The 16083-nt window shown below is 37.7% G+C and overlaps 1 protein-coding gene across 9 annotated transcripts in view; it reads right to left on the bottom strand.

The window, feature by feature from the left end:
• Positions 1-3471: 3471 nt before the first annotated feature.
• The window catches only part of PIK3CA (phosphatidylinositol-4,5-bisphosphate 3-kinase catalytic subunit alpha), a 47969-nt gene continuing 35357 nt past the window's right edge, over positions 3472-16083 (bottom strand). For 6 of the 9 annotated variants that reach the window (XM_075031433.1, XM_075031431.1, XM_075031436.1 and 3 more), the window contains 6 exons: positions 15876-15997; positions 15253-15331; positions 12644-12814; positions 11986-12103; positions 11673-11824; positions 10223-10493 (listed from right to left, as the gene is read on the bottom strand). In XM_075031433.1, coding sequence (XP_074887534.1) covers positions 10223-10493; positions 11673-11824; positions 11986-12103; positions 12644-12814; positions 15253-15331; positions 15876-15997 — 913 coding nt within the window. Of the gene's footprint in view, positions 10494-11672; positions 11825-11985; positions 12104-12643; positions 12815-15252; positions 15332-15875; positions 15998-16083 lie in introns of all 9 variants that reach the window. The other 3 variants (XR_012650921.1, XR_012650922.1, XM_075031432.1) reach the window with 3 other exon arrangements.

The raw sequence follows: 16083 nt of genomic DNA, 5'->3' as shown, positions 1-16083 counted from the left end.
GCGGGGGAAGGGGCGGGGCGGGGCCGGCGGCGGCCGCCGACATGGCGCCCCCTGGGGGCCGCGCCGGCGCCTCCTGACCCCCGCCCGTCGCCACGGCAACCGGGGGGGGGCGGATGGAGGCCAAGCCTTTAATTTCTGTTTTAATTTACACGCGATACCGTCATCCACCGCCGGCCACTACGTGCTCAGAGAAGTTCACCAGCACAGGCTTTGTCCAGGGCTTGTCAGGCATCGGGCAGCACGTCGTCTCACCTCAGAGAGGGCAGGGGGCTGCCATCACCACACACACGCAGGGTCGCATTCTACGTGAGGGAGAGGGTCACATCAGAGCCAGAACCTCAAAAAGCACAAATTTCATTTTTGTCTCCACATAGAAGCTGTCCCCAAAAGCTGCGGCATCAAAGAATCAATAAAATAAGGGTTGGAGAATTAAAATAAACAGCTTTCCCCTTTTCAAAATTTAGCACGTTTATAACCACAAAAGAACCCCTCTTTTTGCTCACTTCACTTTTTTTAATGCCACAGGAAAAAGCAGTAAGTTATATTTCTCCACAAAACAGAATATTTCAAACAGCATCTTATTGTTTTGAAATACAAGTCATTTATTTTGACGACACAAAGGAGACCATTACAGTCACTTTGATGACTTAAAACAGATCATGGAATTTTACCAAGCGGTTCAGTCATTGAGCTCTTCTGCTCTGGCTTAGCCTGAAGTTACCTAATTTTAAGATCAAGCTTTTAATTAGCAGAGAATCCACAACATCCCTAATGTTGTTGCTCCACAGATTAGTAAAAAAAAAATAAAATTATACCCTACTTTTAACCTCAGTTTTATTCATGAATTGGGAGCTGAGACTGGACTTAATCCATTTATAATATCCTACCTTTAGTCTCTGTCCTGACAGTCGGAAACGTGTCTTTAGGGTGATGTGATTTGGTTACAGCCACATAGAAAGAGCTTCATCCTATGATCACACAGAAGTTTTGATGGTAAGCAGCATGAATACAACTAAAGGTATCCTTTTGAAGCCACATTGCTGAGCCCTCAGAAATGAAATAAATGTGGTTATATCTATTATCTCCTGAGCTGAATTACCAATCAAACAAGATCCTGGCATCCCAGTTCAGTTTGTTCTCTGCTGTTTATTCCAGCCACAGGAGCTGACATTGCTCCAGCACAGCTTGTGTTAAAGTTCTCATAATTTGGCTATAGCCACCCAAATGGGTGGATGCCCACATATTTCTCCCTCTGTTCTCTAAAATGTTTCCCATGCAAGCATTCCAAAAAAAGCACTTTCTCCAGTTCCCAGCAGAGGGCAGTAATAAGAACTTAAAATCCATAATTTACCAAGGAAAGATTAAAAAAACAAACAAAACAAAAAAAACCACAACCACCCACCAAAACCCAACCCTTGACTTGGAATTCAGTCCTGCTTGGTGAGACAAACTGAGGCTAGCCAAAGCACAATACATCTTCTCTACCTGTTGATTGATTTCTTCTCCACACAAAGCAGCACAGCCCAACACCACCTATGTCAGGTAAAGAGACAAGACTGAGTGAAAGAAAAAAACCTGAGGATTCCTTTTGAAGTCACAGATCCAATTCAAAGTCACAGGTATCAAACAGTGGTATCAATGCTTTAGACAGAGAAGTCTAAATGAGTCTCATTTTGTAAACCACCACGTGCTTGGGATGTTCAGACAGCTCTGGGTCAGGTTTTAATCACTCGGAACCCATTCCAACTGGAAATACAGAAAAGCCCATGTGATAATCACCTTATTGTTTAAATTGGCAACACAGATGAAGCTCATTTCAGTTAACAGGGATGTAACCTTACCAAAATAAGAATGAAGTAAACCCTTTCTTCAATGAAAGTAGTTAAGCATAGCTCATGCTAATAGCCTTTGCTGAAGGTAGATTTGCTAGCGTTTAAGAGGACATATAGGAGGTTATCTGCAGTATCTTGCCTAGCATCAGTTTTCTTGCTCTTCTGTTACACGGGTTCATATTTTGGATCAAGTCTTTCCAATGCAGGCTGGAAACCAGACTGACTTCTGAGCATAAAATCAGGAGGGATCATTGAGATTCCCATGCTAAAGCAAACTGCCCACATCGCAAATCATTCCTCTGTTTCACCAGCATTATTTTGCAAGTTTTCCATAATTTTTTAATGCTTTGGGGATCGCGACTTAGACACCATGGTAATGGCAATAAAGTCTAAAATCTGCATTTGAACAAGAACTGATGATCCCCTTTCCCCAAACCATCCTGTGCATTTAAAACAAGGCAGTAAGCACTCATAACCATTTCATAGTTACCAGAAGAGGTATAACTCACCTTACACTGTAATAAACAGAAGTTTAACCTGTTAGTTCAGGTTACTGATCTAGCTACTTAAAAAAAAAAAAAAAATCACTAGCCATACTTGGATTTGCTCTCTCCAGACTAGAGGTCAGCTTGACCTTCAAAATAAATGTAAGGATAATGATGTCCACCTTTTATTGTGGAGTTTGATCCAGTGCAGACTGAGCACCTGCTGGAATGTAACCCTTTCTCAAAGCTAGACAGTGGTGATCTGAAACAGAATTGACCAGGGACAAAAATGTGTAGAAGTGCCCTAACTAGACAGAAACCCTGACACTTCCCTCATCCCTCCAAAAAAGTGAAATTCTCAGCAAGAGAGCTCAAAAACCCTCCCACAATAACAGTTTGTTAGCAACTGAAGTCCAAAGTAGACTAACATGTCCACAGAAGCAATTCCATTGCAACCCCATGCTCTTATACTTGCCAGTAATTTCCCAAATATGTTTCTCACTCCTTCAAAATCAGTACTGGATATAAAAATACAGCCTAGTTTGTTTTCTTAAATATAGTTTTAGTAATGAAAGCATGAAGGATATTTTTAAAAAACAAACCAGACTGATTTAGCAGGGGCTTTAAAACCATCCAACTGAAACACTTCAGTTAACATCTGCTCTTATCACAAATTTTACAGACCAGGTCTAAAATAAGTTACTTATTTTGAGGATCAATGCATACAAGAACAAATGCCACGTGCATCAAAGAATTCCCACCCATAATGCAAATTCTATTTCTGTTCCCCCCCAAATTAACTGATGTACACAATTTCTATCTTTCTTCCAGCCTTTTTCAAAAGCAGGGCTGCAACACCAAATCACACCTCCAAGTCTTCCTTAAATTCTCACTTCAGAATTCACAAGTGTACCAACCACATTATTTTAATTTAGTTGTTAGTATATACATTAACACTCAAAAGTGTGATAAAAACCAAACAAAAGTAGTTTTTTTTAATAAACAGCATGTGATACAGACTGCAAAGATAAATAAAAAGCAGACTTTTTACAGTTTCCCATGAACATGAACTACAATAATTATCATAGGCCAAACTTTTGTTACTTGAGTAGCACAGCAGAAGGGGAAGAAAAGGGTTGTGGGGGCTTGGGGTGTTTTGTTTTGTGGGTTTTTTTTTTGGTTTTTTTGTGTTTTTTTTTTTTTTTTTTTTTTTTTTTTAAGTACTGCAAGACTATTCTCAGTATGACAACACATGCATCTTGCTGCATCTTAAATACTTTCTTGGCCCATCACTACTAAAAACGTCTTGCTTTTTAACTACTTTACCACAGGACCTTTATCACAGAATGACATACACATGGCAATATCCCTACCCCACCCCACCCCCCCTAGTGGTTATTTCAAAGATAATTGTCTCATTTTTAAAACATATTTCTAGCACTGGTGGGTGTTTATATTCCCCTTTTGATGCAGACATGTAACTGCTACCAGCTTCAACAAAGTTACATATAAGCATCAAGAGATGACACCCTTCCAGGCTCTATTTTTCCAAAATGCCAACAGGATCCTGGGCTGCCTTAGGAAAAGCATCGCCAGCAGGTCAAGGGAGGTGAGCCTTCATCCTGCCCCTCTGCTCAGCACTGGTGAGGCCACACCTGGAGCGCTGGGCTCCCCAGTACAAGCCAGACATGGACACACTGGAATGGGTCTACCAAAGGGCCATGAAGATGATGGATAGGGGAGGAAGCCGAGAGAGCTGGGATTGTTTAGCCTGGTGAAGAGAAAGCTCAAGGGGCATCTTGGCAATGTATAGAAATACTTGATGGAGAGGAGTAAAGGCGGCAGGCAAGGCTCTTCTCAGTGCTGCCGGTAAAAGTACATTAAGCAATGAAGTAGAAGAACTTCCATATAAACATTAAGAAAACACTTTTACTGTGGACTCTTCTTTCTTGGACAGACTCTAAACCCAACTGGACAATGACCTGGGCAACCTGCTCTAGCTGACCCTGCTTTGAACAGGGTGGCTGGACTAGAGGGTCTCCAAAGGTCTCTGCCAACCTCAACGATTCCGTGAAATTCTGTGAAGATTCTTGCAATTGTGGTGCCAGCTGCAATGACAACAATACTTTCAAAATTTCAAGCCTGAGAATCCAGGAGATGAGACTGCAGCCATATATATTTAAATCCTTTTCTTCACCAGGGAAGTGGATTTTGATAGTGTATGTGGATATTCACAGTTAAAACTTGCAGAGGTGCGAGGGGGCAAGAGGAAAGGATGATACTCCCAGATGATGAATTATACATTTATCTTTACAAGAAAAGATAAAGAATTTGGACCACAGCGGCTACAAGACAAGAGAAAGATTCATCTCTTCATCTCTTCCTTTTCTTTCCCTGCCCCAATTGAAATAGTAAGACAACTTTGGACAGCCTGGGGCAGTTGATAATTCAGGATACAGAATACTATTAATAAAGCCTGGAAATAGATTAGAAGTAGTTAAACCAAAGAAACAAGGCAAAACGAGATTGCAGCTATGAATATCCATGTTTTGGCTCTCAAGGATTAACTAAACTACAACAGACATAAGATTCTTAGGAGAAACAGCTTCTGCTTGAATTACTTTCTATAACTTCAGCAATACAATTAAGTCTGGTTTAACTGTGATTAATTTTATTACTGGAACAGGTTCCTAACAAAACTGATGCAGTTACACTGAACTAAATGATTCCTAAACCAGTTTAATAGCTACTGGGGATCTGGCACCAGAATTTCAGAAAGAGTCAAGATAGAATAGTGTATTTTTGGCCTTCCTTATGCCGAAGGAATATTGCATCATATACAGAAGTAAGGACACTTAAGACGCATTTATAAAAACCAATGGGGATGCTAGCTTCAAAGTACAGGCAGAACATTGCTTCAATTGATCTTCCCTTACAAATATTTTATGTTCTTATGCTACGGGCATGTTGCTTTTTAGGGGAGAGGGGTGTTGGAGAGGGAAGGCAAGAGACAGAGGCATCCACCTCTGGCTTAGAGTCAGGAGTGCTAACACAGTAAGACCTCATACTTTTAAGAGTCTATCCCATAAAGCTCAGAAATCAAGAATACTGTGCTGCAAATTAAGAACAACTATTTTTCCTGAGTGTGGGTTCAAGTTTTTATACTATGAAAGAGTAGGAAGAAGAAACATTGAAGATAGCAAGCAATAACAGTCTTGGAAGTCTTAAGAATGAAAGTAACTATAGACAAGATTATAGTAGTTATGAATTGGAGAGCTGACAAGGCTAGTTAATAAAGACTATTTCAAAGTAAAATTGTCAAGTGTTTAACGAGGCTGCTAGTAAACATTCCTCATTAAGAGAACACCTTTCATACTGAATCATATGAATAAGTGATCTGGAACTTTAATATACATATAGTCTAATTCTGATTTCATATGCTGTTGTGAATCCAGAGTGATTCTGATGAAGACAGTGTTCTATCAGCATAAAGTGAAATCAGAATTTCTCAAAGACCAGAGCACCTATAGATTTGGTTAGTGTATGCAGATAGAGAACTTCTATATCCAATTTCCAGTTGGCTTCCCTTCATTAACACAGGTGTAAAAAATGAAAATGAAACCAAAACCACCCCCAAAAAACCCACACCAGCTGCAGGGGTGGCGAGCTACACATCATTTTGGACAGATAGAGCCTTACCTAAACTGAGACAACTTTAAGCACAAAAAAAGATACAAATTCATTATTTGTATGAAACATGTATTGCAAAATTAAATTGGGATTCAACAATCTGCAACAACATCCACAGCTATATAATATTTAAAAAAAAAAAACCAAACAAAAACAAGTGTGGTTCTTCCATTCAAGTAAAACTAAAACACGAGAAAGAAGTTAAAAAAAAAAGTCTTAGAAGCAGCAAGTTACAATTCTTTCTGTAATACCACACCATTTTCATTAACTTGAAGCATTTTCAAGATGTCAAAGACATCAACAAAATAGTAATTTCAAGTGGCTTTTTTGATATTTGTTTTTTGAATGGGTCCAGCCCAGGTCTGCAACCTGTACAGACATGCAAAACAGGAGGAATTCACAATTATTAAGAATAGAAGTTGGAACATGCCAGTTATAAAATGACAAAGCAAAGAAAATACCTTCAAATTGTCATCAAACATGGGCCACTGACCACTGAAGGGCATTTAATATTTTACATAAAAAGGAAAGTTGGAAAAAACCTAAAACAACCCTCCAAACCACCAACAGTAGGGTCATCACATAAAAAATTCTTTACAAGCTTGGTAATTTCTATATTGCCCTTAATATGCAGGCTTATATCTTCTCCACAAGATGCCAAACCACTAACAATTTTGGTTTTATTTAAATGTTTTTCTTTAATTTTAAAAGTTACACTGAAGTTGTTTTACCTATAAAAAACAAACTACTGATGCACCCTTTTAGAACAGAAAAGTGTGCATATGTAAAGTCAGTACAGGTGCTTTTTCTGCTACCTTTATGAAAGCAAAGAATATATTTTTAAGAAAAACTAATCAGCAGCAGCCTGTTCTGTCATGAAATCAAACACAGTTTCACAGCTGAAAAATTTACTGGTTTTAAATTTGTATTTCACTAAATCACCATTTCCTAATGCTTTGTAATAAAACATATGGCCCAATCCTGGGGTCCTTGCTCTGGCAGTGCTACTACAAAGTTTTGCAGGAACAAGGTGTTTGGATTCAATTCAAGCTCAAAATAAGCTACTTAGTGTTTTGTGCAGCTGATTCTCAGAATAAAGGGAACATTTTCAAATCTCCATGAAGTGGGAATAGCTAAAAATAAAAATCCAAATTCCAAGCAATCTCTGTAAAAATCTAGAGCTCAGTTACAGGTACTTTTGCAGTCTGTAAGCAGATCTTATTTCTTATACTGAGAACAGATGACATCCTCTCATTTACACCAACATAAGTAAATAGTACCTCCACTATCTTCAGTGAAGTTACATCAGCACAAAACTGGCATAACAGGATAAGGTAATTAGGGTTGAACACTTTGAAGCTGAAAAAAAGGATTATTTTTTCCCTGAAACACTGGCAGAATGTTTTTCAAATGCCCATCCTGTTTATGGTAAGAACAATTGCTTGTAGCCCATGTGCTTCTCCTACTTTTTTTTAATTTAAAGGCTATAATTATCCCAAATCATATTATGTCTATATCACTATGAAGTTTCCTTTCTTTTACTATTTGATGTTCATAACTTCTACAGCTTGCGCACAGCATTTAGTTGCAGTAACTTTTAGAAACAGAGTCTGATTCCTCATACCTTTCTGTTTGTGCAAAAAGGGTGCAGAACACTGTATGCTTGAACTGAAAGACACTTACAGTCCTATTTACAGAAGTAAATGGCTAGGAAGGGACAAAGTACAAAAGAAGGTGGGCTCATAACATCCAATAAATTTGAGTTGATCTTTTCATCCAGGCTGAAAAAGGCTGACCATCTCTTAGAGAAAACGAGGTAAAGCATTGTTTCAATACCAGATAAATAAGGATAATGTAGCACCTAATGTGGCATTTGTGCAACAGTTTTACTCAGTTAAGAGTTACAGCCAACAGGGTTTCAGATTTTGTGAACTAAATTTAAGTTGCAACTAAGCCATGTTTTAAAAGAGCTAAACCATTAGAGTGCGTTGACTGCAAAGTTATACATACAAGGGTAATTTTACTCTAGAAAGTACGACCAAGGTTAGCAGAAGTTAAAATATTCGTATGAACAAACAGAAATATGTAACAGTCAATAAAAAGAGTAATGTGAAGTCTGTTGGACTACTCCAAAATATTTAGTAGAACTAAGGAAATAAAACTTCACATTCCTCAAAATTCTTGGAACTTCTGTAGTTTTCACAAAAACAGGTTTCCCCCCACAACATCAAGTATCCAGGTGTGCAGTAATCAACTGCAGGATCTTGACTATGAAAGTGTCTTGAAAGACCAAAGTCTTGGCTTTACAATCCCCAAAGTCTTTCATAATGTAATTGATTGCACATTTTTAATATATTACAATTTGCTAAATGAAGCCAACCACTCATTACCTCATCAGTACAGCCTGCACAAAGTACAGTTTATTTATATACTTATATTCTAACCTAACACCAGCTGTCAGCATATTTTATATTACATGTGGTATTGCACTTTCTGAGTGGCACCTCGGTGCGTGTTTGCAAGTGAACAAGCTGAACCCTCGAAAGCCCCAGACCTTTGGAATTCACTCCAAGTGCTGCCAATCTAGCAAGTTTAAAATGTTAGGGTGAACACCACCCTCAGCATCGTGGGCTTCACTAATTAAAAAACCTGTTTAATAATTAGAAAAACAGTCCTACCTGAAGTTGTGCATAAGGGCAATCTGAAATCCTCAGTACTCTGAACAGTTTCAAAAAGTGGTGCCAATTTAACTGATTGCACACATCGTAATTGTGTTAGAGGACAACAACTAGATTTACAAATATATATACACGCGCACACACACAAAACAGACAAAGCTATAAAATGTTTGGTAACTCCACATGCTTTGAGCTAGCCAACGTATCTGCTGTATGTTGAACTGCTTATTATTGATCATATTGAAAATCTAAATTGCTATTTCTGATGTATCTGTTACTGGATTAAGCAATCACTTCCAAAGGAGGAAGAAAGAGGAGAAATGGTGGACCCAAAGATTGAGGGTTTAAATGTACGTTCCTTGAATAGCCAGTATATCACTTCAGTAATGTGAAGAGTGATGCCCAAAAATTTTTTGAAGAGACTTAGGCCAAGTTCACCTCTGGCATTAGTGGGTATATCTCCCACTACTTCAATGGTACTTGTGTCCTCTTTCACCAGGGTTGAATTTGGTCCTAGGAGTATATCTGGTCACCTTCAGTGACGTTAATGGAAACGGGAGTCTTGGACAGATAGAACTGGGCTGCAAAATTAAAAGAGTGAATATTGGACAAATCATGTAAATAAAGAATATATATTAATAATAGTTCCTATTATATAAATAGCCTTTATAAAAAAATAATCTTTCAATAATTTTAATAACTCACCTTTCTTTAGGCTCTGGAAAACATGTATGAAAAAAATCTATTCAGTTCAAGTTAGATTAAAGCAAACCTAAGATGAACACTACAACTCTCTGTTGCACTAAACCCAATTCTGACCATTCAATTTCCAGGTTAGTCAGTTTTTGGGGATGATAGGAAGTTTCTTTGTGAAGGTATGAATTGCACCCCTAGAAATACTGAGCAGAAGAAACACCACACTGAATGGGCCTACTTCCTACTGCTTTCAGAAACTGTGCAGATAACGGACCCAGAAATCAAAGGGTCATCTAAACCCCATAAACGTTAATGCCTCTGAGCACATTTAAAAGGCACTGTCCTCTCACTTTTGTTTTTAGATCTTTGAGCTTAAAACTCCTTCCATTCAAACTACGCTGCATTTAAATATTCACCATCACTTGAATTCTCTTTCCACTCTTCTCAATCCAACATAGTCTCTACCTGCTGTACCAGATCTAAGGTAATGTGATGGGATCTATGTTCATGCTAGCACTATTTTCTTTTTCCTTCTAAGTTATCCTATCAAATAAAAAAAGGAAACATTCTTCCAAGTTTACCTTTTTGGGCTTAAGGCATAACATTAAGTCACACATCATACTAAAGCTTAATTTTTGAAGTGTACAACTTTAGTGCTATCTGAAACCCTGTTTTACATTTTTGACAGTTGTCCAAACAGTTCATCTCTTTTCTTGCCATAAATTCTAATGTTGTTCGTGGTTTGTGCAATTCCTATGCAACCAGTCTTTGCTGCTAACGGGTATTAACAGTGCAGTACCCACAAAGCGGGCTATCAGTTCTTGTCGTCTTTGCTTTCATTTCAGTTCAAAGCATGTTGCTTTATTGTGTGGAAGATCCAGTCCATTTTTGTTGTCCAGCCACCATGGTGAGCATCATTCATTTGCTTCATGAAGTACTCAAGAGCTTCCTGCTCAGTTTTGTCCAATGCAAGGGTCTTTCGAATGTATGCAATATCATCAAAGGACTGCAGTTCTGGCATTCCTGAGCCAAGCATCATGGAGAAAAGATTTATGAAGAGATTGGCATGCTGCCGAATTGCTAGATAAGCCTTGTAACACATCTCCTGAAACCTGGAAGAGACAGGGAAAAGCAGCTCAGTGTATTTCCCTATTGGGTGCATACTACTTCTTCACCTCCAAAACAGGTTTTGGGTAACTGGACACTAAAAAAATAGAGTGATAGTCTAATAAGAACACCATGATGTTGCTGAGAAATCCTACTTGGATCACCTTCATTTCTGTAAGAATTAGTAGTGGTCAGACTACACACAATGGCCAAACTGAAGACAGGCTTTCTAGCCTTAAACCTCATTTGCAACTCACGCCAAGTATTCAACAAGTTTATAACAGTTCACACAGCCATTTTAGTCATTGCTACTAACACTTCAGATTTCAAAGCACATTTACTGATATACTGCCACAAACAGTGCTTTCCTCATTATCTTCAGAGATGCACGTCTCTCCTGTAGTTTTATTAGGGCAGTAGTTGTTACTCCTTAGATACTCTGGAGAATGTGTTGAAGACAAAGGGCATTTGCTATATCACAATATCAGGCAAGAAATGCCCGTTTACGCTGAAATCACTTATTTAAGTCAGGTTTGGAAAAAAATGCAAAAAGCTTCACTGCAACATTCAGACAGACACTATAACTTAAAATCTGTCTTCCCCACCCCCCAACATAATGAAATTAAGATTAAAACTGAAACCTCTCAAAGACTAGACAGATATTAAGAATGACTACAGCAACAGAATTTTTTAAAATTATTATTTTAAAGTTCTCCTTTCTTAGCAGGTTCTGCAGAATGTCACAAACTACACAGGCCAGCTGAAGAGCTGATATCACAGCAGCTATAGGAGAGACAAGTATTGCTGAGGGATCTGATGCACATTACACCTGACATTTAATAATTCTCAGGTTTTGCAGTTAAAAAAATCCTCTTGGGATTGTATAAAGTGTTAAATACATTTAAAAAATCAGATATTTAAATATTTATCTTTATTCACATGTGAGCTGACTCTGCAAAGCTAAAGTGAGGTTTCATGAACTGAAGGCCATGTAAGCACCAAGATCACCTACTGATTTACAAGTGGATGGCTGATCTTCAACTAAAGAATTAGAACATACCCACTGCAAGCCAATTAAAATACTACTTTTCAGTTAAAGGGTCTAATTACTAAAGGTCACCAGTAGCAAACTGCAGGTTAGGTACAAAATACACTGGAAGTTAAATGCTTAAAAAAAGGCTCACCTTTCAAACTCCCTTGTTTTGGTACATTCTTGGGCTCCTTTACTAATCACTATTAAAAAGTCTTGTGTTAAGACAAATGGCACACGCTCTCTTTTATAACCAAATTTTTTCTTCTTGTGATCAAGGAAGTGCCCAAAGTCAATGTGAAACAGCTTGGAAAGACAGAAAAGTATTAAGATTAGTAATCCTGTGTTTAAATGATGTCATAGTAAAATTGATCATTTACTTATAGTTCTGATGGATCCCCCCCCAACAAACTCATATCAAAGTGACAGATGACATTAAGCTATGTTCTTAGAAAAGCAGGTCTTACTTGTCCATCATCTTTTACCATGATGTTACTATTGTGGCGATCACCAATGCCCAGTATAAAGGTAGCAACACAGTAGCCGGCACAAGAACGTGTGAACAAGTCAATAGCTGCATCATACCTATTGAAAATAAAAAAAAAGAGACATTTTCCTACAGATATTCTAATAATACAAAAGTGCAAATTTTTTTTTTTTTTTTTTACTTCCCCCCCATTAGGAAGGGCCAACTTCTATCTTCTCTCAATGAAGCAGAGTTCCTGGACTTTATCACTGTACCTAAGTAAGGAAGAAATTTGACATACTCTGAAAACAGTAATACTTACAGTTAGATCACAGAACAGTAAACTAGCTATTAAAGTGACTGTCCCTCTTTTGAAGGCCAGCAGTTTTCATTGTGATGAGCTCCTGTTAAAACACAGACTTAAGCCTTATCATCGTAGTTCTACCTCCAACTTACACTTTAGTGCTGAGAAGTCACACAACCACCCAAACTCATTAAAAGAGCAACAAGCAGGAATACTAGGCAAACGAGGGCAGGGGGGACAAAAACAAAGCCACAAACAAATGGACATAACTTCCCACTTCATGAACTTGAGTTCTCTTGAGGTTTCCATCAAAAAGAGCACATGAACAAGGAAAATAAGCAACAGGAAATCTCACATTTCTCCTTTGTTCTTGTCCTTGAGCCACTGATGCAGTGTATGGCTGTTGAACTGCAACGCTCCTTTCAAGCCTCCTTTACACTGAATTTGCATGATCGTATGAGAGCTCCTCACTACCTCGATGAGTCCCACACAGTCACCAATAGACAAACAACCATAAGGCAACATCCTGAAAGACAAGAAGTGGGGTTTTTTTGTTCATTTGTTTTTTAACAGAGGTAAGTTTTAAGACAGCAAGCAACAGGCATGTTTGATAAGGGTTATTAGGTAAGTGTCATCTGTTACTTTAGGATATGAAAATCTGTTTTAATGTTTTATAGGTGTATTATTTTTAGTCTTGTGGAAACAAAATGTACCAGATATTAGTACAGTAACATGCTGGCCACCGTATCCACCAATGTCATTCTTCAGTTTTACATCAAGACAAAAAGTTAAGGCAAAATTTTATTAACATTTTCTTGGGAGGCCTTAGAGAATACACTGGAAAAATCCTTAAAAAGGCATTCAGCATGATTTAACAAGATCTATTCAACTATATTCAAAGTGAAGTACTAGAGACAGAATCTAAGCATTCAGAAAATGAATGTTAGGATTTCATGGGTTACTGTAAGTAAGTAGCAGGTAATATTTTGTATATAAAACCAGCATGGGACATTCAGAATTAGTTTCTGAATAGTACCTGAACATATTACAAAATTGTAACTGGAATCTACAGTCAGCAACATTACAATTTATCCAGATGTTAATGGACTAACTGTAAAAAGGTATTTATTCACGGATTCTTTAGAGAACTTCCTAAATTAAAAAAAAAAGGATACTCAAAGGATAATCTCAGTAGCCCATTTTTCTCTTTACAAGTAGAAGAAATTAATTCCTCTGCCTCCCTTTTCTTTCACAGGTCTCTTTCCTCACCCTCCTCCAAAGTCTGTATCTCTTGTTACATTGAAAACGTTTCATCTGAGAAAACCAAGTCAAAACTGGTCTTTTATTCAAAGACTGAAAGAAACATGGCCATTACCATGTTTAACATCCTATTAAAAGATCTGGGAGAAAAGGTCGTGTACCTAAAAGCAGCCCTTTTCTCTCCTGAAGTTTCCTTTTTTGAAATGAAGCGTCACACCTATAGAGTAAAACAGCCTTCTAGGAACACTGGAGAATCAAAAGCTTTTTGTGATGCCATGGTTAAAAAAAAAAAACCACAGAAAAAATAATCTATCATGGCTTTGTATTAGACCTAAGAATCTGTGGAACATCAGTGCAGTATGTAGCCAGCAGTAGAGCTGACTGCTGGTGTTGCTGTGGAGGTGGGCTTCTCTCTGGATTAACATTACTTTATTTGCAGGTACTAAAAGTATATTTATATCTATCTATCTTTAGATCTATCTATTGACACTTGCATTTTTAGACAAAAGTCTGATGTGGAGGTCAAAGAAAAACAGTGAGACCCATATATTTTCTTAAGGATGTGGCATAAACTTTGGACTGTTAGACTTCCTGTACCACAGAAAGATACAGTTCAGTGGCCTTAGTGGGATGAGTCACAATTTCTAGATCCTCAGAAGATTTTCTTTTTGTCCACTAGTATAATCTGTAGCTTGCTCAAGATTCAGAGTCCATCAGCTGCCTCATCTTGCATGCTCATTTCAGTCTTTCAGTAGAGCAGATGGACAGTTGCAAGGTTTGTTTGATTTTCTTTTTTTTAAATCAGCCTGTCACTTACACCATAACTATTCAACTTCTCTTCTAAAGCTCCATTCTGCCTCTAAGAAGAATTGTGGCAAGAGGTGGGAGAGGATGTATTTGTGCAGATTTCCATAGCTGACTACTCTTCAAGACACAGGCACGCACTGTAAACTTTAACTCTGCAAACCGTTCTTGGACAAAGCCATAATTCTGTCACTCATTACAGTACTAGAGACAAAATAGTTACCCAGACACAAGAGATTATATAGACCAATAGGCCCCTTTGTCTAGATGAGGAAATGAGAACCAGGGGTGCAAAGAACATACTTGGTTTGACAGTGTAGAGGCAGCTCTGTTACGCCACCACCTCAAAATCTACCACACAGCAAACGCAAATTTGGAGGCATAACCTGTCTAGCACCAGTTTTCCAGAAGCAGAATAGTTTATATTGAATGGCATTCTGCAGGAGCTATTCTACCCACAGACTATTTAGAGTTGGAGAAGCTGCATGTATATCAGACTAGGTAATACCTAGTGTAGTGAAATGAAGATACCAACTACAAAGATTAATTGCTCAGAGCTGCAAGTTTGGCAACTTGTTCAAAGCAAATCCTACAGATACAATCAGCAGACCATAGCATGGCCAGCGTGTGTTAGCTCTTGTATCCATTCCTGGTGTGTAGATCCCTCATACTCACTTGATTGAAACTTAAGTATTTTTCAAGTACAATCTTATCTTACAGAATCCAGTAGTTCAGTTAACCAAAAGTTATTAAAAAATTAAAAATCACTAACATGTACAAACATGCCTGTTTATAGCATTTCATCTATTACCCTTGGGAGAACAGAAGCAATCTCTGGTAACAAACCAATGCAAAACCCATTAAGAACAGTATCACTTGAGAATGACCTCTAATGCTTACCGAAGATCAAGACCCTGGTTTTGCCAGATGTTTTCCATAATTCTAATTATCTGAAGTGTCAGCATGTCCTGACGCAAGTCTGGAATAGTCAAATACATACAGATTGTAAATTTCATAACACCAGAACACTTTGTTACATCTTATTTTACTTTTCCCCCAAAAGTATGTCTAAAGGAAATGAGGCTTGCATGGTTTAGTGTAGGTTTTGTTCTCTCAATAGAGAAAAGCAGGTTTTAAATAGTTGAGAATGAATATAAATTTGTGGTGGTGATTTCAAAGCTGTTTAATAATATACACTAAAACCATGACAATGGAATTACAGATTACACATCTATAATATCCTGAAGGCATTTTCAAGTAAAAAGAACAAATTATTAAATAGCATCATGTTCCACCTCAACCGACTGAGCATCTTAGATCAAACAAAATTTGTACGTGACAGACAAATACTTATTTGTGCATGCTTAATTTTTCTGGAAAAGAAAATTGCTTTGCTCAGATGATTTTTTTTTATGGTTTGTTTTTTTAATGTATGTATTTTAGATTCTCAGAAGACATACTAAACAGTAGGTCAGGAAAACAAAAAGATATGTAGCTTTTGGATTACTCTTATTTTTCCTTACCATCTCCATTTTTAAAGATTATCTCATTGTTCTGAAATAACAATTCAGACATAATATCTGGGTTTTCCCAGTTCAACCACAGCGGCCTTTTTGCAGATGACATTATCCTGCACTCCTCAAGCCTATAAAGAGATAAGATTTCTATGAAACGGGCACAATTTGATTCTTATACCATGTTTCTGTAATACTCCTAAGTTCTCCCTGTTTT

The sequence above is a fragment of the Buteo buteo genome, chromosome 7 (assembly GCF_964188355.1).
Source record: "Buteo buteo chromosome 7, bButBut1.hap1.1, whole genome shotgun sequence".
Lineage (NCBI taxonomy): Eukaryota > Metazoa > Chordata > Aves > Accipitriformes > Accipitridae > Buteo > Buteo buteo.
Note: the sequence above shows the minus strand (reverse complement) of the source record. Positions and strands in the feature narration are given on the sequence as shown.